Below are 25,325 nucleotides of genomic sequence, written 5' to 3'. Positions count from 1 at the left end.
TCAAATGGAGTCCAAACGGAATAAAAACTGACGGAGATTTTTTTGGAATATATATGATTTTTGGGAAGAAGAATCCATGCGAGACGATGCTCGAGGGGCCCACGAGGTAGGGGGCGCGCCCCAGGGTGTCAGGCGCGCCCCTGACCCTCGTGGCCACCCCATAAGGCAGTTGGAGCCCTTCTTTTGCCGCAAGAAAGCTAATTTTCAGAAAAAAAAATCACGGCGAAGGTTTCAAGCCAATCGGAGTTACGGATCTCCATATATACACGAAACGGTGAAACAGAGCCAGAATAGAACGCAGAACCAGAGAGAGACAGAGAGATAGATCCAATCTCGGAGGGGCTCTCGCCCCTCCCACGCCATGGAGGCCATGGACCAGAGGGGAAACCCTTCTCCCATCTAGGGAGGAGGTCAAGGAAGAAGAAGAAGGAGGGGGGCTCTCTCCCCCTCGCTTCCGGTGGCACCGGAGTGCCACCGGGGGCCATCATCATTACCGCGATCTTCACCAACAACTTCACCGACATCATCACCAACTCTTCCCCCCTCTATGCAGCGGTGTAACCTCTCTCTTACCCGCTGTAATCTCTACTTAAACATGGTGCTCAACGCTATATATTATTTCCCAATGATGTATGGCTATCCTATGATGTTTGAGTAGATCTGTTTTGTCCTAATGGATATTTGATGATCGTGATTGGTTTGAGTTGTATGTTTTATTATTGGTGCTGTCCTATGGTGCTCTCCGTGTCGCGCAAGCGTGAGGGATTACCGTTGTAGGGTTTGCAATATGCTTATGATTTGCTTATGGTGGGTGGCTTGAGTGACAGAAGCACAGACCCGAGTAAGTAGGTTGTTTGCATATGGGATAAAGGGGACTTGATGCTTTAATGCTATGGTTGGGTTTTACCTTAATGAATCTTTAGTAGTTGTGGATGCTTGCTAGAGTTCCAAACATAAGTGCATATGATCCAAGTAGAGAAAGTATGTTAGCTTATGCCTCTCCCTCAAATAAAATTGCAATAATGATTACCGGTCTAGTTATCGATTGCCTAGGGACAAATAACTTTCTCGTAACAACAAACTCTCTACTAAATCTAACTTAGTTGTTTCTTTATCTAAACAGCCCCTAATTTTTATTTACTTGCTCTTTGTTATCTTGCATACCTATCCAACAACACCTACAAAGTACTTCTAGTTTCATACTTGTTTCCGGTAAAGCGAACGTCAAGTGTGCGTAGAGTTGTATCGGTGGTCGATAGAACTTGAGGGAATATTTGTTCTACCTTTAGCTCCTCGTTGGGTTCGACACTCTTACTTATCGAAAGAGGCTACATTTGATCCCCTATACTTGTGGGTTATCAGGCGCCTCGATCCCTGTGCCACCTTTTTCGCCACGTACTACGCGCGCCTGTTGTAGGATTTGAGAGGATCGTCTGGGTCCACAAGTCAGTCACTTGGGGAATGGGGCCATATAAGGCGTCGGAGCCGATGCCTTCGCACTGTGCGCCCCGTTCTCCCCTTTCTTCTTCCGCTCCCCATTCCTTCTGCCTCTGCTCTCGGCGCCACCGCCCAGCTCGAGCTCAATCTGCCGCAATGGGGAAGGACAAGACCGCTGCTCTGGAGCATGTGAAGAAGGCGAAGGTGAAGAAGACGAGCCGGGGTGGGTCATCGTCGAGATCTGCCCTGCCACCCGGCTGGATCCAGGGCGACTGGATCCGGTCGACGATCTTGAAAGAAGATATCGAGTATCTGGTTGACGGGGGGCTGATCGCCCAGGAGTCTTGGTGGCTTCTGGGGGACGAGACTGAGCCGTGACCGCAAGAGGGTGAGTGCGTCCTTCTTGCGACCCACGTCGACCGTGGTTTTTCTTTGCCTCCCCACCCTTTCTTCCAGGGTTTTCTGAACTTCTTTGGAGTCCAACTTCATCATTTTTCTCCCAACACCATCACATACCTCGCCGCGTACGTGCCCATGTGTGAAAACTTTCTGGGTTGTCGACCGCACTGGGGCCTCTTCAAACACATTTTCGTTGTCGTTCTCAGTCGGTTAAGAAGGCCAATCCGAGTGATGAGAGGACACACGTGATCCAGATGTGTGGGGGTTTAGGGATCCAGATGAGGAACAAAAGTATTTTCCCTGCTATGATTCTTCCCGAGTCGGTCAGGGGGTGGCAGTCGACTTGGTTCTACTGTAAGGATCAACTAACCCCTGGTCAGTCGACTGGTCTCCCCCCATTCTCCATAGAGCGAGTTGAGAAACCTCCCCCTTGAGAGTGACTCCAGCTGAGAAAGCGGAGGTTAATATGTTGGTTGAGCGAGTCGTCCAGCTTGTCCGCGACAGTGTGACTGGCATGGACCTGTTAGAAGCATTTCTCAGTCGATGCATCCAGCCACTCCAAGCCCGTGACCAGCTAATGTGGATGTATTCTGGTGTTGAAGACAGCACTCGGATCCATCCGGAGGAGGTCGAAGAGGAGACGGTGGCGTTGTGGCTGCAAGGTATCACTGACAACAAGGACAACCCCAGGGGGTCTAGGAGGGTTGCTCCACTCGAGCACACCACCGAACCTGAGAAGGTCTTATTCTTTCCTTTCGAGTGTATCTTGTTCTGATATGTGTTTGCTCTTGAAACTGATTGGTATCCACTCGACTCCGTGTCTTGCAAATCTACACTGAAATGTACTCGATGCCCAACGGAGAGCAGGAGGATGAAGGGGAGGCGAGTGGAGGCGACAGTGGCGAGTGGCATTCTGATGGAAGGGGAGACGAGGAGAGTGAGGACTTGAGCAGCGGTGAAGAGGTTGAGTCCCCTCCTCGCACGGAAAGGAGCTCCAAGCAAAGGCAGGACCTGACCAGCGTCCGTGGCAAAGCGACTCCACCGACTGCACAAACCTCCAAGTGCACTCGGACGTCATCTCCTGTGCCGACAGAGAAGGCTCCTAAGCAGCCCAAAGTCGTGACGTCAAAGCCTCGGAAGGCCCTACCCAAGATTAAAGTGGCTGTCCCCATTGCTTCTGGGTAACTACTGAGCTCGACTTCTTAGTTCTTGCATGACTCAAACTTTGGTCAACTCATTTTCTTGTTTTGATCGAGTGAATTCTGAAATTTGCAGTGCTGCCTCTGGAACCTCTATTTACCGAGATGATGATGATGAGGATATGGAGGACGCAGTCACTTCCCACGCAGGTATAACTTTTATGACTTTGACTCTTCTTTTTCATCCGCTTTGATGGTCGACCGAACTTCTGTAATCGATTGCTTTGCAGCTCCACCCAATGTCATTGAACTTCCCAATGATGACAAAGACGTTCCGCAAAGGGCCATGGGAAGGAGGGGCAGAGCTTTGAGCAAGAAGGCACCCGCTGGCCAGACGTCTCAATCGGTGCCAGTGACGGAGCCCGTGATTCAACAGTCTGAAGACGTGAACTAGGCTTTTGTTACCTTTGCTATTCCAGTGTCGAGTGAACGCCCTTCATCATCGACTGTGCCAGCCCCTTCTTCATCTGTCCAACATCACGCCTCAGATTCTCAGGCTACCGCGACAGAACCGCTGTCTCCGTTCTTTACTACCCATTATGTTCCGGAGGACCAGGCAAGCGCCGCTGCAGAAGCCATACACCAAGCGGGTCTGATGATGGAGCGAGTGAAGACGGTGCACGAGAACAACCAAGCTGCTTATGATGCCAGTGCAGCCCTCCGAGCCAATGTCCGGGTAATTGGTTTCCGACTGAACTCTTATCTTGGCGCTTGTTCTGTTAGGATATGCTACCCGAAAACTTTTCATTGCGCTTCCATTTGTTAGTCTGTTCTTCGCATCTGTACACCCGGTGGGTGTTTCAACTTATGCTGAGTAGTTCTTCCAGTTGAGTCGACTAGGTTATGTCGATTGTAGTTTTGGACTAGTGGGGGCACGCAGAGTGCACCCACTGGGTGTAGTCCCCGAGGCCATCGTCGAAAGTGTGATTCGGCGGGGGCCTTGATAAAAATATCTTGTCCTTTAGTTCTTCCACTCGGTCTGGGCGGACCAGGTCGAGTGTAATCTGGACCAGTGGGGGCATGCAGAGTGCACCCACTGGGTGTAGTCCCCGAGACCGCGGTCGACTGCGGGCAGTCGGGTGGGGTCTGAGAATAACTGTTTTTTTATTTTCCACTCAGTCTGGGGGGACCATGTCGAGTGGAATCTGGACCAGTGGGGGCACGCTAAGTGCACCCATTAGGTGTAGTCCGCGAGACTACTGTTGAATGTTTGATTCGGCAGTAGTCTTAGAGTTCTTTTCACTCGGAAGCGAACCGTATTTGATTCTGTCCACTAATGTATCTTTTTGCTGATTTCAGAAATCCTGTGAGCTCATCTCCAAATTTGTCAAATTCGAGGAGAAGCAGAGATAGCTCAAACTTGACTTGGAGCTGGCCAATCAGAACTTGCAAAAGGCCAAAGATGAAGCAGCTGGTACGGAAGCTAACAACATGTCGACTGTCTATCTTGACCATCTCACAAGTTATCTCTTAGTTCTTCTTTCTAACCCGAGTGTATATTCTTCAGAGAAAATGAGGCAAGCTCTGGCACAGAAGGACCTTGATCTTGCAGCTGCACAGAAGGAGGCTCAGGAGAAAACAGTACTCGCTGATAAGAAGCTGGCTTCAATCGAGGCGCTAGAGGAAGATAACGCCAAGCTTAAGAGTGCTCTTACTGAAGCCAACAAAGAAGTGACCCGCCTAAAGAAAGACAAAGTAGCTTTGAACGAGAAGATTGAAGGCATTTCTCGTAAGAGAAATGACCTCGAGGCCTATCTGGGAGCCCTCGCCAAGAAGTTATTCCTTATGCTTGAAGGTATTTTTCCTTGTACGACTGTTTTGCCGTTTGTCAAGTCACCATAAATCGGTCGACTCATTAGCTCTTTGTGGTTGCAGAATTCTGCCAAAACTTTAAGGAAGAAACTGGGTGAATCGAGACGAGCTTGGACCCCATAAATTCCCCTGTCAATGATGAAGCTGCTACGAACGTGCTCCGACTGGAATCTCGCCTTGCCGGCGTCACAGACTACCTCGCCCGCCTAAAAGTTGCGGTGTCGCGACTTGACACAGCGCTCTGGCTGAAGGAGACACTCCAAAACGACCTCGAGTCTTTGATGACTCGACTTAATGAGATCCCTGGTCGAGTGTAGGAATGGAAGAAGTCGTCTGCTCGATGCGGTGCTGACGTAGCTCTGTCACTAGTTTGCGTCCATTGCAAGGAGTCCAAGGAGGAAAAACTAGCAGCGATCAAGGTTGCCAACACCAGGAGACACAACTTCCAGTCTTTCATGGAGACCTTTATTGCTGTCGCCACTCGAATTGCAGATGGAATCGACTTGGATGAGTTCATCGAGCCCGCTAGTCCTCCTCCCGCGGAGTGAACAAACTTTTATAATCCAATTAAATTTGCCTCGGTATGCCGAGTGGTTTTGTAACCGTTAAACTCTTTCGGGCCTGATGCTCGAGTACTTTAAACTGTGGTCTGGAACCTCGCAGGTTTTATCTGAACTTGGTTGTTTTTGAATCTCTTAGCTCTGAGTGGAATTCGATTCTTCAGTCTGAATTGCTACTGACTTTGTGGTGCAGCTGAGACGAGTGGGTCACAGACAAGGGCATTCGGTGCCGTCCATGACCTGCTCCTCGTCGTCTTTGCAGGTAAGGATAGAGCGGACATTGTATTTGTGCCGCAGCTCCAAGGATAAGGTCGCTGTCAAATTGCACCTCGTCATCCTTGCGGATAAGGATGGAGCGGGCGTTGTATCTGTGTCGCAGCTCCGAGGATAAGGTCGTGGTTGACCTGCACCTCGTTGTCCTTGCGGATAAGGATGGAGCGGACGTTGTACTTGTGTCGCAGCTCCGAGGATAAGGTTGTGGTCGACCTGCACCTCGTCATCCTTGCGGATAAGGATAGAGCGTGTTTGAAACTTAGGCGAGTACTGGACTGCAGCTAAGCCCCCGAGTGGGAGGTTTGCTCTCCACTCGGTAGGGTTTTCTAAACTTAGGCGAGTACTGGACTGCAGCTAAGCCCCCGAGTGGGAGGTTTGCTCTCCACTCGGTAGGATTTTATAAACTTAGGCGAGTACTGGACTGCAGCTAAGCCCCCGAGTGGGAGGTTTGCTCTCCACTCGGTAGGATTTTATAAACTTAGGCGAGTACTGGACTGCAGCTAAGCCCTCGAGTGGGAGGTTTGCTCTCCACTCGGTAGGATTTTTTAAACTTAGGCGAGTACTGGACTGCAGCTAAGCCCCCGAGTGGGAGGTTTGCTCTCCACTCGGTAGGATTTTTTGAACTTAGGCGAGTACTGGACTGCAGCTAAGTCCCCGAGTGGGAGGCATGCTCTCCACTCGGTAGGATTTTGTTTTTGAAACTTAGGCGAATCAGATTCGCAGCTAAGCCACCCACTAGGGGATTTTGTACTCATGTATAAGTAATAAAAATCATTTAGGAGACTGTAAAACCATGTCTTTGATAAACAAACTGAAAGGTACTTCTTATTACATCTCAACAGTCTGACTATTCAAGTATTAAAATGGCGGAGAAACTCCGTATTCCAAGTGCATGGCTCGTCCTTCTTGTGTTCCACATCGTACAGGTGGTATGCTCCATTGTGAAGCACTTCGGTGATGATGAAAGGGCCCTTCCAAGAGGGAGCCAGCTTGTGCGGTCGTTGCTGATCCACTCGGAGAACCAGGTCCCCTTCCTGAAATGCTCGACCCCTGACGTTTCTGGCATGGAACCTACAAAGGTCTTGTTGATAGATAGTCGACCTAATCAGGGCCATCTCTCTTTCCTCTTCCAGAAGGTCAACAACATCTTGTCGGGCTTGTTCTGCTTCTGCCTCTGAGAAAAGCTCTACTCGTGGGGCATTGTGGAGCAAATCTGTCGGCAGTATGGCTTCAGCTCCATATACCATGAAGAAGGGAGTCTGGCCAGTAGACCAATTTGGTGTTGTTCTCAGACCCCATAGTACTGATGGTAACTAATCTACCTAGGCGCCAGCTGCATGCTTGAGGTCTCGCATTAATCTGGGCTTCAACCCTTGGAGGATCAAACCATTTGCTCTTTCTGCCTGTCCATTCGATTGTGGGTGAGCGACTGAAGCATAGTCGACCCGAGTGCCTTGGGAAGCACAGAAAGCTCTGAACTCATCTGAATCAAAGTTTGAACCATTGTCTATGATGATGTTGTGTGGGACACAAAATCTGAATGTTAACCCACTGATGAAGCTGACGGCAGTGCCCGAATCGAGGCTCTTGATGGGCTTGGCTTCGATCCATTTAGTGAACTTGTCGACTGCAACAAGCAGGTGAGTGAAACCACTTCTGCCAGTCCTCAAGGGTCCAACCATATCCAACCCCCAAACGGCAAATGGCCAGATGAGTGGAATGGTCTTCAACGCTGAAGCGGGCTTGTGAGACATGTTGGAGTAGAACTGACAACCCTCACACTTGTCGACTATTTCCTTTGCCATTTCATTTGCTCGCGGCCAGTAAAAACCTGCTCGGTATGCTTTGGCCACGATTGTCCGTGAGGACGCATGGTGACCACAAGTGCCCGAGTGGATATCATTGAGAATCATTCGACCTTCTTCTGGGGTAATGCATCGCTGGGCAACTCCGGTCACACTTTCCTTGTACAATCGACCACCTATCACAGTGAAGGCTTTAGACCGACGGACAATCTGTCGTGCTTCATCTTTGTCTTCTGGAAGTTCTTTCCTGAGAATATATGCGATATATGGTACTGTCTAGTCAGGAATGATGACCAAAACCTCCATGACTAAGTCGACCACAGCTGGGACTTCAACTTCAGTCGGATCAATAGAACTCTTAGGCTATGGGGGTTCTTCTGTGAAGGGATCCTCTTGAACTGATGGTGTGTGAAGAAGCTCCGAAAACACATTGTTGGGAATGGACTCTCGCTTGGAACCTATCTTTGCCAGGTCATCTCTTGCCTGGTTCTTCAGTCGGGGAATGTGGTGGAGCTCTAGACCTTCAAACTTCTTTTCTAACTTTCTTACTGCATTGCAATAACCAGTCATAGCTAGACTTCTGACATCCCACTCTTTCATCACTTGATTGACCACCAAATCTGAGTCACCGTAGACCATTAGGCGATGGACGCCGAGTGAAATGGCCATTCGCAACCGTACAGAAGTGCTTCATATTCAGCTTCATTGTTGGAGGAATCAAAGTGAATCTAAAGGACATAACTGAGTTTGTCGCCTCGCGGAGATACCAGAACTACTCCAGCACCAGAATGATTCAGCATCTTGGATCCATCAAAAAACAAAGTCCAATGTTCCGACTAAACTTGAGTCGGTTGCTGCTGTTCAATCCACTCAACGAGGAAATCTGCTATTGCTTGGGACTTGATTGCTTTCTTTGCCTCAAACTTGATATCCAACAGAAGGAGTTCAATCGCCCACTTTGCCACTTGACCAGTTGCATCTTTGTTGTTTAGAATCTCTGACAATGGAGCATCGCTGACGACTGTGATGGATTGATCTGAGAAATAATGTGCCACTTTCTTCGAAGTCAAGTAAATTCCATAGACAAGCTTCTGATAATGCGGATACCTCTGCTTGGATGGAGTTAAGGCTTCAGAAATAGAATACACTGGGCGCTGAACCTTATAGGCTTTACCTTCTTCTTCCCGCTCGACCGTGAGTACTGTACCGAAAACTTGTCCAGTGGCTGTAATATAAAGCAGTAAAGGCTCTTTGCTGATTGGAGCAGTGAGCACCAGCTGGGTGGAAAGCAGGGTTTTGACCTCTGTAAACGTTGCGTCAGCTTCAGGAGTCCACTCGAACTTATCAGATTTCTTCATCAATCAGTAAAGAGGTAATGCATTTTCACCGAGACGAGAGATGAACTGACTCAAAGCGGCCAAACAACCAGTAAGCTTCTGAACGTCGTGTATGCGCACAGGACGTTTCATTCGGAGTATTGCACCAACTTTCTCTGGGTTTGCATCGATACCTCATTCGGAAACGAGAAAACCGAGTAACTTTCCACATGGAACTCCAAATACACACTTCGACGGGTTAAGCTTGATATCATATCTTCTTAGATTGGCAAAGGTTTCAGCGAGGTCAGTTAGCAGGTCGGAACCTTTTCGCGACTTAACCACGATGTCATCCATGTATGCTTCCACATTCTGACTGATTTGAGTGAGCAGGCACTTCTGTATCATACGCATGAATGTGGCGCCAGCATTCTTGAGACCAAAGGGCATGGTAACATAGCAAAAGCACCTATATGGGGTGATGAAAGCCGTTTTTATTTCATCGGGTCCATACAGTCGGATCTGATGATACCCGAAATATGCGTCCAGAAAGGACAATCGCTCACATCCCACAGTCGAGTCAACTATTTGATCGATGGGAGGGAGAGGGAAGTGATATTTCGGGCATGCCCGATTGATATGCTTGAAGTCAATACACACACGGAGTGAATCATCCTTCTTGGGAACCATGGCTATGTTGGCGGGCCACTCGGAGTGGTAAATCTCTCCAATGAACTCAGCTGCCAGAAGCCGAGCCACTTCCTCGCCAATTGCCTTTCTTTTCTCCACGGCGGACCGTCGGAGGTGCTCTTTGACAGGTCTTGCTTTTGGGTCGACTTGCAAACGGTGCTCAGCCAGTTCTCTGGGTACACGTGGCATGTCAAAAGGTTTCCATGCAAACATGTCCCAGTTCTCATGGAGGAACTGGATGAGCCCTTCTTCCTATTTGCTGTCGAGTGTTGTTGATATGTGAGTCAGAGTATCATTGGGATCAGTCAGGTGAATATGAACTGACTTTGTTCCGCCAGACGACTTAAATGCAGACTCTGAAGCAGGCTTCTTAGCTCTTAACAAATCACTCAGATCTGCTGTTTTCTTGTATTCCTCCATTTCTATTGCTGCCATCTGTTCATCGGTAATCTTCGAGCCCTTCTGGAAGCACTTTTCTGCTCGCTGCCGATTACCAGTGACTGTAATCACGCCCCTAGGGCCAGACATCTTGATTTTGAGATACACATAACATGGTCGAGCCATGAAACGGGCATACGCAGTTTCTACCCAGGATAGCATGATAGGCACTGTGAAAATCTACGACTTCAAATGTCAACTTTTCCTTACGATAATTCTTTGAATCAGCGAAAGCCACATCAAGAGTGATCTGGCCGAGTGAATCGGCTTTCTTTCCAGGTATAGCTCCGTGGAACCGCATGTTGCTCTCACTGAGTTTGGACATCGGGATGCCCATCCCTCGGAGGGTCTCAGCGTACAAAATGTTCAATCCGCTGCCACCATCCATCAAGACTTTGGTTAATCGGGTGCCTCCAACGACCAGGTCGACCACCAACACTTGCCTCCCAGGGGTGGCAACATGCGGCGGGTGGTCTGACTGGCTGAATGTGATAGGAGTTTTTAACCATTTCAGATACGTCGTCGTCGCCGGAGCAACCATGTTTACTTCCCTGTTGATGACTTTCAGTCGACTTTTGCTTTTGACGTCAGCAAAAATCACCAAAGTGGAATTGACATTGGGAAATCCTTCATCATCCTCTTCTTTATCCTCACCCTTATCAGATTCCTTCTCTTTCTCATTGGGTTGCTTTTCTCGGAACCACTGTATAAGGACTCGACACTGTCGAGTGGTATGCTTTGGATAGATAAGATTACGTACCCTCTTCATCCTTGATGTGAATGTGGCATGGCAAATCCAGCACGTCGTTCCCGGCTGAGTCTTTCACCTTCTTGGGGGTCCAGGGCCCTTTAGGTTTTCCTTTAGCTTTTCCTTGGGTTGCGACTGCAACCTCTTCAGGACCCGCAGGTTCTGCTTTACACTTCTGCTTCCGATTGGAATTGCCTCCTCCAGTGTCCTGGCCGACTGGTTTGCTCTTGCCGCTGCGGAGCCGGTCATCTTCTTCACCATTTGCGTACCGAGTGGCTATCTCCATCATTCGGGTCAAAGACATATCTCCTGTCCAACCGAATTTCAGGTTGAGCTCCCGATACCGAATGCCCTCCTTGAAGGCGCAAACTGCTTGGTGCTGAGCCACATTCTCCAATGTGCGATGCAAAGTGGACCAGCTCTGGATGTAATCCCTCAAAGTTTCATTCGGTTTTTGCACACAGTGTTGCAATTCTGCCAATCCTGCTGGCCGTTTGCACGTGCCCTCGAACGTTCTGACGAACACTCGGGCCAACTCCTCCTAGCTAAAAATACTGCCTGGGGTCAACTGATTCAACCAAGCTCTAGCCGACCCTTCAAGCATCAGGGGCAGATGCTTCATTGCCATTTCATCGTTTCCTCCACCGATCTGCACAGCCACTCGGTGGTCCTCAAGCCAGGTGTTAGGCTTTGATTCACCAGTGAACTTACTGACCCCAGTCGCCAACCTGAAGTTGGGAGGGATTTCTGCAGCCCTGATGGCTCTGCTAAAACACTAGACCAGAAACATGCACTCTGCTTCCAGTCGGGTGATCTCTGTCTTGCCCTTCTCTATGTGCCCGATTCCTGTCCACCAAACCTTGTACCAGAATGGACCTTGCATCAAACCCTGGTTCTCTTGAGTCGACTGGCCTCCTCCGCTCCTTGCTGTATGGGCGCCAATCATCATAATGCCGGGGCACGTATGATTCGTCCCTCGGAGGGGGTGTAGGCACTCGACGACGGTCATCACGGTCGAGCCGATGATCGTGCTGCTCGTGGTTCCGACCCAAATACTGCCATTGGCGATGCCCTCGTCCTTCACGCCGCGGAGGTAATCTTGGGCCGTGAGCTGACTGAATGGTGTTAGCAACTACAGATCTGCTATGGATTCTGTTACGCGACTGAGACACTGCAGTATTCTGCTCTCCTGCTGCTCGGAGAAGCGCTCTGATCTGCATCAAACCTCTACCAGCTTCCGACTGGGACGGCTCAATAGATTCTGCTATACGGGCTGCAGCGGTAAGATTCTGAATCAGAGTGCGGTATACTTGTGGTTCTGGTGGAAATAGCTGCCGCTGTCGTCGACTGGACTCGGGGATCAGTCAGCGAGCATGGTCGTCGAGTGCACGCTGAAGGTTCTCCAGTCGGGTGCGCTCAGCCAAAGTGGATAAATGCGCCACCTCCAAGGCCCGAGCCTTAGAGGACTCGCCGACAATGGGCGTGTGGAGGGTCTCCACATTGCGGCGGTGAAGTTCCTCCCTCTGCTGAGAAGAGAGAGTTTCGGGGTGGTACTCTTCGTGAACGCGCGATGGATCGCCGCCACAGTCGTCGTCGCCGTTGCGACGCATGCCAGGCGGACTACGAGGCGTGTCAACCATCTGGACCTCCGCCGTGGGGTCGCTGCTGTCGCACTCGGACAGGGTCTCGCCGGAGCCAGTCGACAGGTCGAACAGGCCGTAGAGAGATTCGTTGGGCTCGATTGCCACGACTTGAGGGGTCGCCGACTGATGCGCCACCGCATGCTTCACCCACCGCTGTAGCCGTGACTGGCCGGATCGCTTGTGACGGCGAACAGCGGGGAGCGAAGATGCCGCGGGGGCCAACCGATACTGAGTCGACAGCTGCCGCAGAAGGACACCGTGAATGCACACGCGAAAGTGCATCGCCCCGCGGACGGGGAGCGCCTCGACATCGAGAGGAGCTTCCTGAAGCCAAGCGGAGTCGTCGGCGATGAAGACGAGTGCACCGAGATGGATCTCGTGGCCCTCAGCGAAACCTCCGCCGGAAACCATGATGAAAGGACTCGGAGAAATCGCAACCTCACCGGAAAGTCGCTAAGACACCTGCCCCACGGTGGGCGCCAACTGTCGTGGTTCTAAGTCTGACAGTAAAGTATGGGGGTAGGAATGTAGAGGCAAGATCCTAGCTACGGTGAGATTGTGCACACAAGATGTACGAGTTCAGGCCCTTCGCGGTGGAAGTAACAACCCTACGTCTCAGTGCCCAGAGGCTCGATCGATTGGATTATGCGTGAAGTTGCAGGGAGTGCAAACCCTTGTGCCAGAGGAGGGGGCGGCTTATATAGAGTGCGTCAGGACCCCCGCCATCCCATGTTACACAGGGTTCAATGTACGTTAAGACGGGGCGTTACTGGTAACGCCAGCAATAAAGTCATATAATTGATCATTAATACTATGGAGTGAATGCCTGACTGTTGCTACCCGGGGTGACTTTAGGCCTTCTATACTCCGAGTGGTTTTTTGTACCGTCGAGTGATGATATGCCGGTCGAATGGAATTGGGATATCCGAATGGAGATGTTGGTCGAGTGGGCATGCACTCTGGTGACTCCAGTCGGGTTGAACTTGTTGTCCTTTGATTGTAGGGCAGTGTCCTTGGGAGGGGTGCTTAGATCAGGTCTATTGCCCTACCCTAGGTACACGACATCATCAGCGGCCACCCTTGAGGCCTTTCTCTCCTTTCCCGTATGGCCCATTAAGGCCCAATATGAATTCCCGTAACTCTTCGGTACTCCAAAAAATACCCGAAACACTCGGAACCTTTCCGATGTCCGAATATAGCCTTCCAATATATCTATCTTTACGTCTCGACCATTTCAAGACTCCTCATCATGTCCGATCTCATCCGGGACTCCGAACAAACTTCGGTCATCAAATCACATAACTCATAATACAAATCGTCACAGAACGTTAAGTGTGCGGACCCTACGGGTTCGAGAACTATGTATACATGACCGAGAGTCATCTCTGATCAATAACCAATAGCGGAATCTGGATGCTCATATTGGATCCTACATATTCTACGAAGATCTTTATCGGTCAAACCGCATAACAACATACGTTGTTCCCTTTGTCATCGGTATGTTACTTGCCCGAGATTCGATCGTCGGTATCTCAATACCTAGTTCAATCTCGTTACCGGCAAGTCTTTTTACTCGTTCCGTAACACATAATCCCGTAACTAACTCATTAGTTGCAATGCTTGCAAGGCTTATAGTGATGTGCATTACCGAGTGGGCCCAGAGATACCTCTCCGACAATCGGAGTGACAAATCCTAATCTTGAAATACGCCAACCCAACAAGTACCTTCGGAGACACCTGTAGAGCACCTTTATAATCACCCAGTTACGTTGTGACGTTTGGTAGCACACAAAGTGTTCCTCTGGTAAACGGGAGTTGCATAATCTCATAGTCATAGGAACATGTATAAGTCATGAAAAAAGCAATAACAACAAACTAAACGATCAAGTGCTATGCTAACGGAATGGGTCAAGTCAATCACATCATTCTCCTAATGACGTGATCCCGTTAATCAAATGACAACTCATGTCTATGGTTAGGAAACATAACCATCTTTGATCAACAAACTAGTCAAGTAGAGGCATACCAGTGACACTCTATTTGTCTATGTATTCACACATGTATTATGTTTCCGGTTAATATAATTCTAGCATGAATAATAAACATTTACCATGATATAAGGAAATAAATAATAACTTTATTATTGCCTGTAGGGCATATTTCCTTCACATATGACATCAAATTTCAAATAAATTTAAGTTGTTTATTCACCATAGAAGCAAAATTTCCAATGAACGGAAACATATATTTATTTGTTGCAACAAAACCTGATACACAACATTGCAAACAAAGGTGGGAGCACGAAGTAGTTCCCTGTGATGCAAATTTGAATAACGTTGCTCACAAGTTTTTAATTTGTACAGAAAAAAAGGAGGCTTGCTGCCTAAAATGCGCAACCTGTTTCCTGAAATCAATGACCAATCCATATCCGCAGTCAATCCCATGGAATCAGGGACCCAAATTACGTCATTTACGGAAGCAATCTCTTTGTTTTGGTGGAGCAGTTTATGTACGAGGAAGCACACAATTTAGGACAATGCTACATCTACATAATCTTTACCTAATAATAAAGGGACCGACTAAGGGTTAGATGACTGAAATTAAAATTTCAGTCAGTCGATTTCTGTCATGTGGCATTGGTATCACCATTCGTGCATGTGCGCATGAGTAGAAAACACACAACGCGCTTCACCCGACCCTGTGCACTACGCTGACCGGAAGGACGAGCATGCATGCGTGCAAGGGTGCAGGGAACGGCTCGCTGCCTCACACTCAGCGGAAGCGAACCAGCATGCCAGCATGCCGCCATGCATGTATAGACACAAACAGTACAAGCTAGGTAGGGGCTTCCATGTAAAGAAAAAAGCTAGCTAGGGGCTATCGTATCACTACCCATATCCCATGCATTTGTGTAATTAAAGAGAAATGCAAATATATAAAGAAAATGAAAATGAAAAATAGATAAATAAATAATGGAAAAATTTGCACAAAGTTTACATAGAAATTGCGTTTTTTATAATATGCAAGAATAAATCTATAATAGTAAACCCAAATGCTAAAAAGTGCAGAGCACACACCCTCCGTAACCATCGGATCTAAATCATGATCTCCAGGTGTTTCCCGGTCGGGGCGTGGATGTGGTTCGTGCGATGAGAGTCGTCTCGCCGGACGCGGGGGCCCACCACAACCCCCAGCCTCTCTCCACTCTGCTTCGTCATTTTGAGGCGCGTTGCCGGAGGTCCGCCGGAGATTGGGAAGGCATTGTAGAAGCGGGAGGAGAGAACCCCCTACATAAGGAGGATAGAGGGGCTAGAGCTCCGCGCGCAGTGACCACTAGGCGGAGGCGGAAGGGTGGCGTCCGGGGCCGTCGCTTCTCTGCGTGCCGCGTCCACGAAGCGACGGATCGAACGGGAGGGACACCGCACGTCTGTGCAGCTCGACTCCTAGCGGCGAAGAGCGAGAGCCAGAAGCGCCATCGTCAGCGGTCGAGAAATCAGGCCTCAGATCGCCGGTAAGCATCGTTGATTCCTGCACACATGCGTTTTATTCCAATCGAATCGAGGTCGTATTGGCCTCATAAGTGGTGTGGGGGCATGCTGATTTCAGGGGGGTGCAGTTAGGCCGTGTCTGGCCGCCGGAGGCTGTCGCGCTCGTACAGCTCATACTCTCTGCTAGCTTGGTGAGCTCCTCGTCTTCATGAGTACCCCGACTTCCTCGCGTCTCACCCGAACTCCAGCGGAAGCTAACTGCCATGGTAGTACCCTTTGCTCTCCTTTTAATTACAGAACAGGAATGCTAAGTGCAGTGGCATGATTAGTTAGAGGCCTCACCTTTTGTAGAATAATCCGGGAATCTGAGCATCTCTGTAATAGAAAGAGCTTACATGATAATTTATGGGGGAAAGGGGATAAAATCACAGCAATGCCTCGGTAAGATTTATGTCACAGCAATGCCAGGAAACGATTGCAAAATCCAGTGTCATGTGTTACTTAGTTGCGTGAGTTTTTGCCAAAACTTGCCCACACATTGTAGGTAGTTGCCTCAAAATAACTCGCATAATGAACAATCCTAAAGTTTTATACACATTGTTTGGTTACTTAGTTGCTTGTCAGGTTCAGATTTTTTTTGCTTTAGTGGTTGTGTGCTCATTAAACTCGCCAATGCCGAGATCAATGACTTATCAAATGATACTAATATTGACTATGTTGCCTACAATCAAAATAACTAATAGATCAAGTCTACATTCTTTTATCCTAAATAAGTAATAGATTAAGTCTAACGGTATTTTGATTTTAGACTTGCCTACAATCAAAATCAGAGTTGCTTTTTTGAGAAATAATTAGACTTGCCTACAAACAAGCAGGGGAGTTGCCTGCTTTCCCCCCGTCTTGTTTTAGACAAGGGCCCTCAAGTGCATATCGATCACGAAGTTTGATATCACTTTTTTTACCACCAATAGGCATGACTTGGTGAATTTAGTTTTTTTCTTCTATATATGGCTGCTTTGTCGGTGTACCAAGTCTGGTTTTTTCTCAGATAGTCTATGTAGCTGGAGGGCAGCGAGGTGTGAGAGAGGGTGCGTTGGGAAATACGAAGGTAGTGGGCGGATTTAGTTTTACAGTACAAGATATGTGTACAACAAGAAGCACATCAGTGCTTGCTGAATAATGCCACCAGAATCACATTGATTTTATAAAGCATGAGGACATAGCATTATTGTTATGCTATTTTTAGTACACATAAAACTAAACTCTCCTAGGGGAAAGCAACACTGCATCTGACTGATAAATTCTTTGTCTTACAGTAATCGTTGATGCCACAGACAAGATGCAGTTAACAACAAGATATTGCATTGATGTGTGCACTCACAGTTCCATCTGTTTGATCAATTCACCAGTTCTCCTTCCCCAGTTATTGCTGCTTCCAATTCCCATGTCGACACTTCTGCTAACCGCCAGTACATCATTAAGCAAGCAAAAGTAAGAAGCTTCAGATTGTACTCTAGACCGAGAAAGTCAGCAGCCAAAAAACGTGCTTTCTTCTAGTCAATCTATAATATTTGTGCGCATTGAGTTCTAGCCAGAAAACATGCTTTCTTCTAGAGCCAAGTGGGCAGTGCCATCTGTGTGTCACGACCACCTAGTAGGGTGGAGTTAGATCTGGGAAAGCGTTGTCTCAAGTGGTCGAGGAACTAGGTCCCAAATCACTGGTAAGTATCTCGAAATCGCCCCCCTAAGCATGTGTTTTTCTGCTCACATATACAATTCTATGTGGTATAGGCGGAATAGGGAGGTTGAAGAGGGGTGTGGGGGTCCCATGTTTATGGGTGAACCGATTTTGAGCGCGGCGGGGGTTTGTGACTTGGGGATGTGTGGGCTGGAATCTTGTATGATTTCAGCTGAAAGTTTTTAAAACTTGCCCAACGAAAGACAGTTAGTTGCTAGAGATGCCGGTGTAAGTCGCCCAAAGATCCGGTCCCGAGACGGAGGCTGGAATTGTTGATGATTCGAGCCGAAAGTGTCCAAAACTTGCCCAACACATGATAGGTAGTTGCTAGAGATGCTTGTGTAAGTTGCCAAAGATCCGCTCCCAAAATGTGGGGCCTGGAATCGTCTCTGACTTGAGCCGAAAGTGTCCAAAACTTGCCCAACGCATGATAGTTAGTTGCTAGAGATGCCAGCGTAAGTTGCCAAAGATCCGCTCCCGAGATGCGGGCGCTCGATTCATCTATGATTTGAGCCGAAAGTGTCAAAAACTTGCCCAACACATGATAGTTAGTTGCTAGAGATGCTGGTGTGAGTGACCCTCCACTACCGAGATGCGGGGGCTGGAATCACCAATGATTTGAGACGAAAGTGTCCAAACTTGCCCAATACATGATAGTTAGTTGCTAGAGATACTGGCGTGAGTTGCTCAAAGATCCTCTCTCGAGAACATTGGGTTTTATTTCACCCGAAACTTGCCCAATGCATGATAGTTAGTTACTAGAGAGGCTGGTGCGAGTTGCGCAGAGATATTTTTTTAGCAAATATTTGATTTTCTTTGCACAAGACAAAAGTTTTTTTTGAGGAATCACCGGGGGAGTCCCCCCACCTGTATTTATTACTCAAAGTTACAATCCAAGATTACAAACAAGCGCGCGCACACACACATACACAGAAGAATAGATGATTACATGGGCACGCCTAGGCGTGATGAGAGGAAAGCTCGCCACGAGAAGGCAGCTTCCTTATCATAAGTGGAAGTGAGCCGATGCGTCCACAGGTCCAAGTCCTCCAAGATGGACCGAAGTGATAGAGTGGAGTGGTAGTCCTGATCTCGAAACACCTTGGCATTCCAACAGAAGTGGTATTTTCCAATAGGATAAGTTGTCTACATATAAATAGCACTTGCCTAAATCACCTAAGTTTCATAAATATGGTTTTGTAGATATTCTTGCCTAAAGAGATTGTTTGTTTTGTTTACAGGGCCTCACTAAATTCAAAGTTAAAGCAACATTTTTGAGGTTTTGTGCACACGACCAAGCAAGAAGGTCCAACACCCATTTTCAGGTAAGCTTCATACAAAGATATCCAACTTTTTTGTTTCAGCAAAAGAAGTGGAGTTGCTTCAAACATACAAGAGCTGCTTACCGCCAACAGTGATTTTGCTTAAACAAATCCTAGAAATTGGATGTTCTTTTTTGTTTTCTCAACACAGTCCTAGTACAAAAAAGCTACTTAAGAAAAACATCAAGGGGTTTCTCTAGATGCACAACAACCAGTAGTTGGAGGAAAACAGAACAATTTTCATGTACTGACAAGACTAGCTTATTGTCAATACTTGGTTTGCTTAAAAGCCCGCTATAGTTGCTCACTTATTCCTTTTTATTGTTTTCTTGCAATTGGTGTAGTAAAATCAGTACTAGCTGCTCATGTCGGAAAAACAAGGGGAAAACACTGGAAAAATAGTTGCAATCAAGATGAATAAGGTGAGAAAAAAAATCAAACCTTCTCTTTCTTTTCCTCCTCTACATGCTAGGTCATTCTGATTCGATATGTGGGTTGGTTAGTTAAATATTACACGAGCAAAATATGGGTCAATTTTGCCTGAATTTTTATAAGCAAGTTTTTGCTTAGGAGAAACCCATATAAAGGTGCAAACATTTTTATCTGTTTTTGCTTCTTGGGGTTTTGAGCATGGGTTGCCAATAAATCAATCTCTTTTTTCACATGCATACACATCATCCCCAGGAGATACCTGTCCAAAATCCAAAGCACAAGCTAAAACCAGAACTTCAAGAGGGTTATGTTTCTTTTTATTCACACAACTAAATAATCAAGAGTTTCCTCTAAACCATTCCCTACTTGCCCAAACATTATAGAAACTTGTCTAGATATGTGAACAGCTAGAAACACAACCAACACAAATGCTATAGTTAGAGCAAATTCCCAGATAGATACATTGCCCAAAATCTAGTACTCCCTCCATTCCCTTATACAAGGTCACAAACTCATATTATAGGTACCAAGATAAAATTTAATGACTCCTTTGCAAGTCAACTTCTCTTTTTGTTAACCGGGATCATTAATACACCACAAGCATGGAACGAATAAATGGAAAGGAAGTGGCTGAGTGTCATTATGACTACATGCATGTAAGTACTAAAAAGTTGCTAGTACGAGGAAACATCATTAATTTTTGCCTCGATTACTGTTGGTGGCCCTGTATTGATGCAAAATGTATTTTTGATAGTGGCCTTGTATAATGGAATGGAGGGAGTAGCAAAATTCGCAACGAAACATGTCAGCTACCACTACAATTGCGCAACTTGTAGTTCGAGGATACATTTGCCCCAAAATTCACTAGTAAAATCCAAACCCTGTAACTTTCAAGACCTCTTTTTTCCTTAATTTATTTTTCTACCACAAAAGAAACATGAGTTGCCTGCATTTTTTTCTCCGTGGTTGCCTACACAACTTTCCCAAAAGCTTTGACAAGATTGAAGATCAGCCAAAAAACAACAGCATCGGGCAACCTACAACACTCTGTAGATGCTTAAAATCGAAGCATAAACTAGAATAGTAATTTCAAGAGAGGGGTTTCCTTGTGTTTCCACCAAGAGTTGCCTAGAAATCATTCCAGACTTGCCTCCACATCATTCCAACTTGCCAAAAAACACATTATTTTGCGTGCATAATGCCTTAGTAGTTCTTTTTTGCAGTTTCACAAGCATTAACTGCCATCTTGTTGTATATTCCCTCATTGATAAACCCTTCGTTCCACAGGCTTTTGTAAAAGTGAAGGTGTTTGAGAGGGCACATCAAGATAGAAGCTCACCTGTCAGGTCCATGGCCTCCAAAATGGGGGCAACAGTTGTGGCAATGGAGGAGAGGACAGATGGAGAAGGGCATGTCAAGGGGGGAGGTTTGGGAGTCTGCGACTGGGAAGGGGAAGGAGGATTTGGTGCATCGGCATGAGCAGCAGTTACGATTGTGACAGACTCGTCCCTGGAGGCCATGTGCGTGAGGCGTTTCTTTCCTTTTTTGGTTTGCTAGCTGTATCCGGGGAGAGGTCCACTACCAATTTTGGGGTGTGTGCTCTGGACCGCTAGCCAGCCAACGGTTGCTGGCTAGTCGTGTCCAATAGTAAAAATTTCATAAAAAGGAAATTTCCTAAGGAGGAATGAATTAATCAAACAGAAACTTAAACAAAATCAAAATATGAACTTTTCTATAAGAATGAATTAGTGGTTTTGGTATTACCCATTAAGAAGAAAGAAAATCAAAAAATAAAATCAAAACAATGGGATTATCTATGGAATAATAAATTAGTGACATTGGTGTTACCCTTTAATAAGAAATAAAATAAACTAAAAACTCAAACAAAAATTGACAAAAATTGCACTTTTAAAATATATGCAAGAATAAACATATAATAGCGATGTCTTTGCGAAAAAAATCCTAAGAAGGGATGAGTTAGTGGCATTGGTATTGCCCATAAAGAGGAAAGAAAAATATAACAGTAACTAAAACAAAATTAAAATATAATGGCCAACCGTGTGAGTGCCTAGTGGGTTCTTCCTCATAGGGTTTTGCGAGGGAGGAGGCAAGATAGTGTTATGACTGTGGTTAGGTAAGTGATTAGAGTAGTTGCTTTATAATGTTTCTTTACCTTCATAAACTCTCTCATCTCGTGCTTGACACCGCTAAATTACATAGCCTCTTCTTTGACAATGTTGCATGCTGGCTTAGGTCTGATGCAAGTCTTCAAGAATACACAACATTGTTCATAGGACTATCCTACGATGTTTAAGACTCACCATTTATATAAACAATCTACTCCATAGGACTAATCCTATGATGCAGACCCTAGGTGGCTGCCCGAGACCTTGTGGGGGTGGGATCGTCTGCTTTTCCATTTTTAGCCTCTTAGGCACTTACATCATGTTTGTATTCAGACCTACCATGTTTCCTGCTATGTATGAATGTTATGTTGAGCCATGAGGTTCTAGTTGTAATAAATTGGATCTTGACTCATCAAAATATCGAACGAATATCAAATTTACATGATTACTTGCAACATGACTTCTCCCATGGTCTCACGAACAAGGGAAATTACTCACAGATAATATTCATGGTCAAGATCAGAGGGATATTAAATAACATAATGAATCTGAACATATAATGTCCCATCAAATAAACCATCTAGCATCAACTACTAGATGTAATCAATACTACTAGTCACCCACAGGTACCAATCCGAGGTTTTGATACAAACATTGAACACATGTGATGAACTAGGGTTTGAGATGAGATCGTGCTGTTGAAGATTGGCCTCCGAAAGATAAGAGGGTTGTTGGTGATGACGATGGCTTCAATTTCCCCCTCCCAGAGGGAATTTTCCCTGACAGAATCGCTTCACAGGAGGGCAAAAATGCCCCTGCCCAAATTCGGCCTCGAGATGGTGGCGTTCCTCCTGAAAGTCATTTCTTTATTTTGCTCTTGGATCCTTCCATCTCTCATGCCGAAAATCAAGTCTGATCAAGCAAAGGTGACAGAGATTGGGCTCCGTACGGTGTGCTTCTCGCACACCCATCGCAGAGCACCCTGCACCACCCTCGTAGCACTCTGCCTCGGCCACAAGTATACCGAGAAAGTCAGCTCCTGGCCCTCCTCGACGAATTCAAGCTCCCTCGGAAATATGTCCATGCTTACGGCGCTGCTCGGTATGTCGATCGCCGCGTAGTACACCGAAGGCACCACCCCGACGTTCTTCACCTTGCGCCTTACCACCACCGGCGCGCTCGAATTCCAGGATGCTACAAAAGTGACAGAGATCGACGGGTAATTCAGCAGGCGGTCGCTGATCACGACGGTGGTCAAGCAGTCGATCCGCCGGCGCGCGATCACCGACACTTGTTGGCTCGTGTACATGCTACAGAGGTAGCCGATGTAATCCTCAGGAGTAATGTCGTAGACTAGGCCAGGGTCAGCGGCCTTCATTGGATTGACGTGTCCGGCGCCGGTGGCGAAGAGGTTGGCCGTCACGCGCTGCTCGTTGAGTATTGGACGGCCGGAACGGTCGGTGATGTCGGCCGTCGTCATCATGGCCGACTTGATCGCCGTCGGCGACCAGTCCGGGTGCTTGCTCTTGATCAGAGCGGCGATGCCGGCGAGGTGCGGTGTCGACATGGACGTGCCGGAGATGATGTTGAAGGTCGGCCCAGGGAGAACCGGCGCCGATGGTGGGCCGACCTGAAACGGCCATGCCCCGAGCACGTTCACTCCGGGGCCCGTGATGTCGGGCTTCAGAACGCCAGTGCCCTGACGGCTAGGCCCGCGAGAGGAGAAGAAGACGATCGACGGAGCAGGTGACGTGCCGAGTAATGTACCCTTGAAGCCCATACGCGCCACCGGGTTCGCCGTGGAGTTGAGGTAGGATTTAATGGCTGCGCCCGCGAGGTAGTCGACGCTCGACGCTGGGAGGATGTTCGCCTGAGCTAACTTGTCGTACCCTCGGAAAAACGGGCTCGCCAAGATCATGCCGACGCCGCCGGCACTCTCCACCACCTCACCTTGGTTGAGCACCGTGATGTTTCGCGTGAGCTCACACAGCACTATCTTGCCCTTGACGTCGAAGCCGTCCAGACTGCCGTTTCCGCAAAGCTCCGTGAATGGCTTCCCGGTCGCGCCCGCGTAGACCAACGGGTAGAAACCGGCATCTCGCTGGTAGAGTGACTCGCCGAGGAAATATGCGCCGTTCCCCAACTGCACCGTCGAACGAATCGAGCGGTCCATGGTACTCGCAGCGACGGTGAGCATCCACGGTGCCTCGTTTTGTAGAGTGCTCTCTTCCGGGCCGGAGTTGCCGGCAGCCATGCTCACAAAAATGCCCTTCTCGATGGCGCCGAACGCCCCGATGGCCATAGGGTCTAGGTGAAAGGGCACCGACGGCCCGCCGAGAGATATGGAGATGACGTCGCAGCCGTCGCCCACGGCGGCGTCAATGCCGGCCAGTATGTCGGCATCCTCGCACCCTATTACAACTTTTCCGTAGCACACCTTGTACATGGCGATGTGCGCGCGGACCGCCATCCCGGCGGCGGTGCCCCATGCGTTGCCAAGCACGTTAGCGCCCGGCACGACCGCTCCAGCGGCGGTGCTTGCGGTGTGAGTCCCGTGCCCAAACTCATCGACCGGCGGCACCCCCGCGGAGGTGCCGTTCGGGCCGTTGAAGGCGGCGACGAAGTTGCGGGCGCCGATGAGCTTATTATTGCACGAGGTGCCGCTGAAGTCGCAACGCCCCTTCCACTTGGCCGGCGGCGGCGGCATGCCCTCGTCGCTGAAGGACGGGTGGTCCGGGAAGATGCCGGTGTCGATCACGCCGACGATGACCCCGGCGCCGAACTCCGACGTGTAGTTCCGCCGCCCCTGCTCGACGTTCAGCCCCAGGAACTCGGGCGTGTGCGTCGTGAGCGTGGTGTATGTCCGGGCGCGGGTCGCGCTGAGGAACCCGGGCATGGCGGACAACGCCTCCAGCTCCTGCCGCGTCAGCCGGGCCGCGAACCCGCTGGCGACGTGGTGGTACGCGTGCACGAGCCGGCCATGGTCGGGGAGGAACGAGTGGTACCACGCCTTCCGGTCGTCCGCGGTGCCAAACACGCGGTTCTCCTCCGTTTGCACGTGGACGATGAACGTGCTGAGCTCGCCGCCGGTTGCCGCGGCAGCGATCGCGAGGAGAAGGAAAGGAAGAAGAGAGAGCAAGGATAGCCTTGTGGTTTCCATGGCTTTTCTTGCTTGAGATGCTGTTCGTGTGGGAGCATATGTACTAGTAGTACGTGCTAGGGTCCAGTCACAGTATCCAGTAGATGGCTCCAAATGCTCTGTCAATGCGATGCCCGCGATACGAACAATGGGCGTTGGTTGTTTTTACATGCGAATCGGGTGTAGCGGACGTACGGGAGTGGGGCTGCAGGCTGGCAGCCTCCCTTGACGTTTACCTTCGATGGAGACGAAGCATATCCAGTGAGAAGCATCGAGTAAAGTATAATTAACGTGCTCAAAATTTTGATTTGAAACACGATAGCTTTTTGTTTTTTGGTGGGTGTGTGTAAAACTCACTTAGATAACATAGTAGTTATGTGACATCTAAAGTGATGTTGTCCTTATTTCTGATTTCGTTTTCCTCCTCGAGTAATGCTACATTCATGGAGTTCTACAGGGGTTTTATGGAGTGGCTGAGATTTAGCACATTATGATTGGTTTGTGGGGCTTCCCTGCCTAGCGCTTCCCTGCCTAGCGCTTCCCCCCTCACGCCGGCGGCCACTCCGGCGCCGGCGTCCACCTCCCCACGCCGGCTACCACTCCGGCACCGGCGTCCACTCCCATCTCTCCGCCGGTGACTCGCTCGGTCCCCGGGGCTCCCATGGCGTCTGGATCTCGCAGCCCCCCCTCGGTCTCGTCGGCGCATCCGCGGGAGCAGCCTATCGTCTCCGGGCTGGGCATCTCGGGGTCGCCGGGCTCG

The 25,325-nt window shown here is 48.5% G+C and overlaps 1 protein-coding gene and 1 long non-coding RNA gene across 2 annotated transcripts; one reads left to right on the top strand and one right to left on the bottom strand.

Moving 5' to 3' along the window:
* Nucleotides 1–15,462: 15,462 nt before the first annotated feature.
* On the top strand, nt 15,463–20,971 carry LOC119359804. The gene is made up of 5 exons (XR_005172670.1): nt 15,463–15,831; nt 15,927–16,074; nt 18,788–18,871; nt 19,213–19,290; nt 20,588–20,971. It is a non-coding gene; the product is annotated as an uncharacterized LOC119359804 (long non-coding RNA).
* Nucleotides 20,972–21,993: 1,022 nt separating this feature from the next.
* LOC119359803 (subtilisin-like protease 1) lies at nt 21,994–24,586 on the bottom strand. The gene is made up of 2 exons (XM_037625887.1): nt 23,687–24,586; nt 21,994–23,569 (listed from the first exon to the last, which is right to left on the bottom strand). The coding sequence occupies exons 1-2, from the start codon at nt 24,584–24,586 to the stop codon at nt 22,343–22,345; spliced, it is 2,127 nt and encodes a 708-aa protein (XP_037481784.1). The 3' UTR covers nt 21,994–22,342.
* Between the last annotated feature and the right edge of the window lie 739 nt (nt 24,587–25,325).

The sequence above is a fragment of the Triticum dicoccoides genome, chromosome 2A (assembly GCF_002162155.2).
Source record: "Triticum dicoccoides isolate Atlit2015 ecotype Zavitan chromosome 2A, WEW_v2.0, whole genome shotgun sequence".
NCBI lineage: Eukaryota > Viridiplantae > Streptophyta > Magnoliopsida > Poales > Poaceae > Triticum > Triticum dicoccoides.
This window is presented reverse-complemented; position numbering and strand designations above follow the sequence as displayed.

Coding starts and splice junctions, on each gene's coding strand:
- LOC119359803 (XM_037625887.1), bottom strand. CDS start 24,586: ATGGAAACCACAAGGCTATCCTTGCTCTCTCTTCTTCCTTTCCTTCTC. Junction 23,570..23,686: donor CCATCGAGAAGGGCATTTTT/GTGAGCATGGCT, acceptor TCGACGGTGCAG/TTGGGGAACGGCGCATATTT.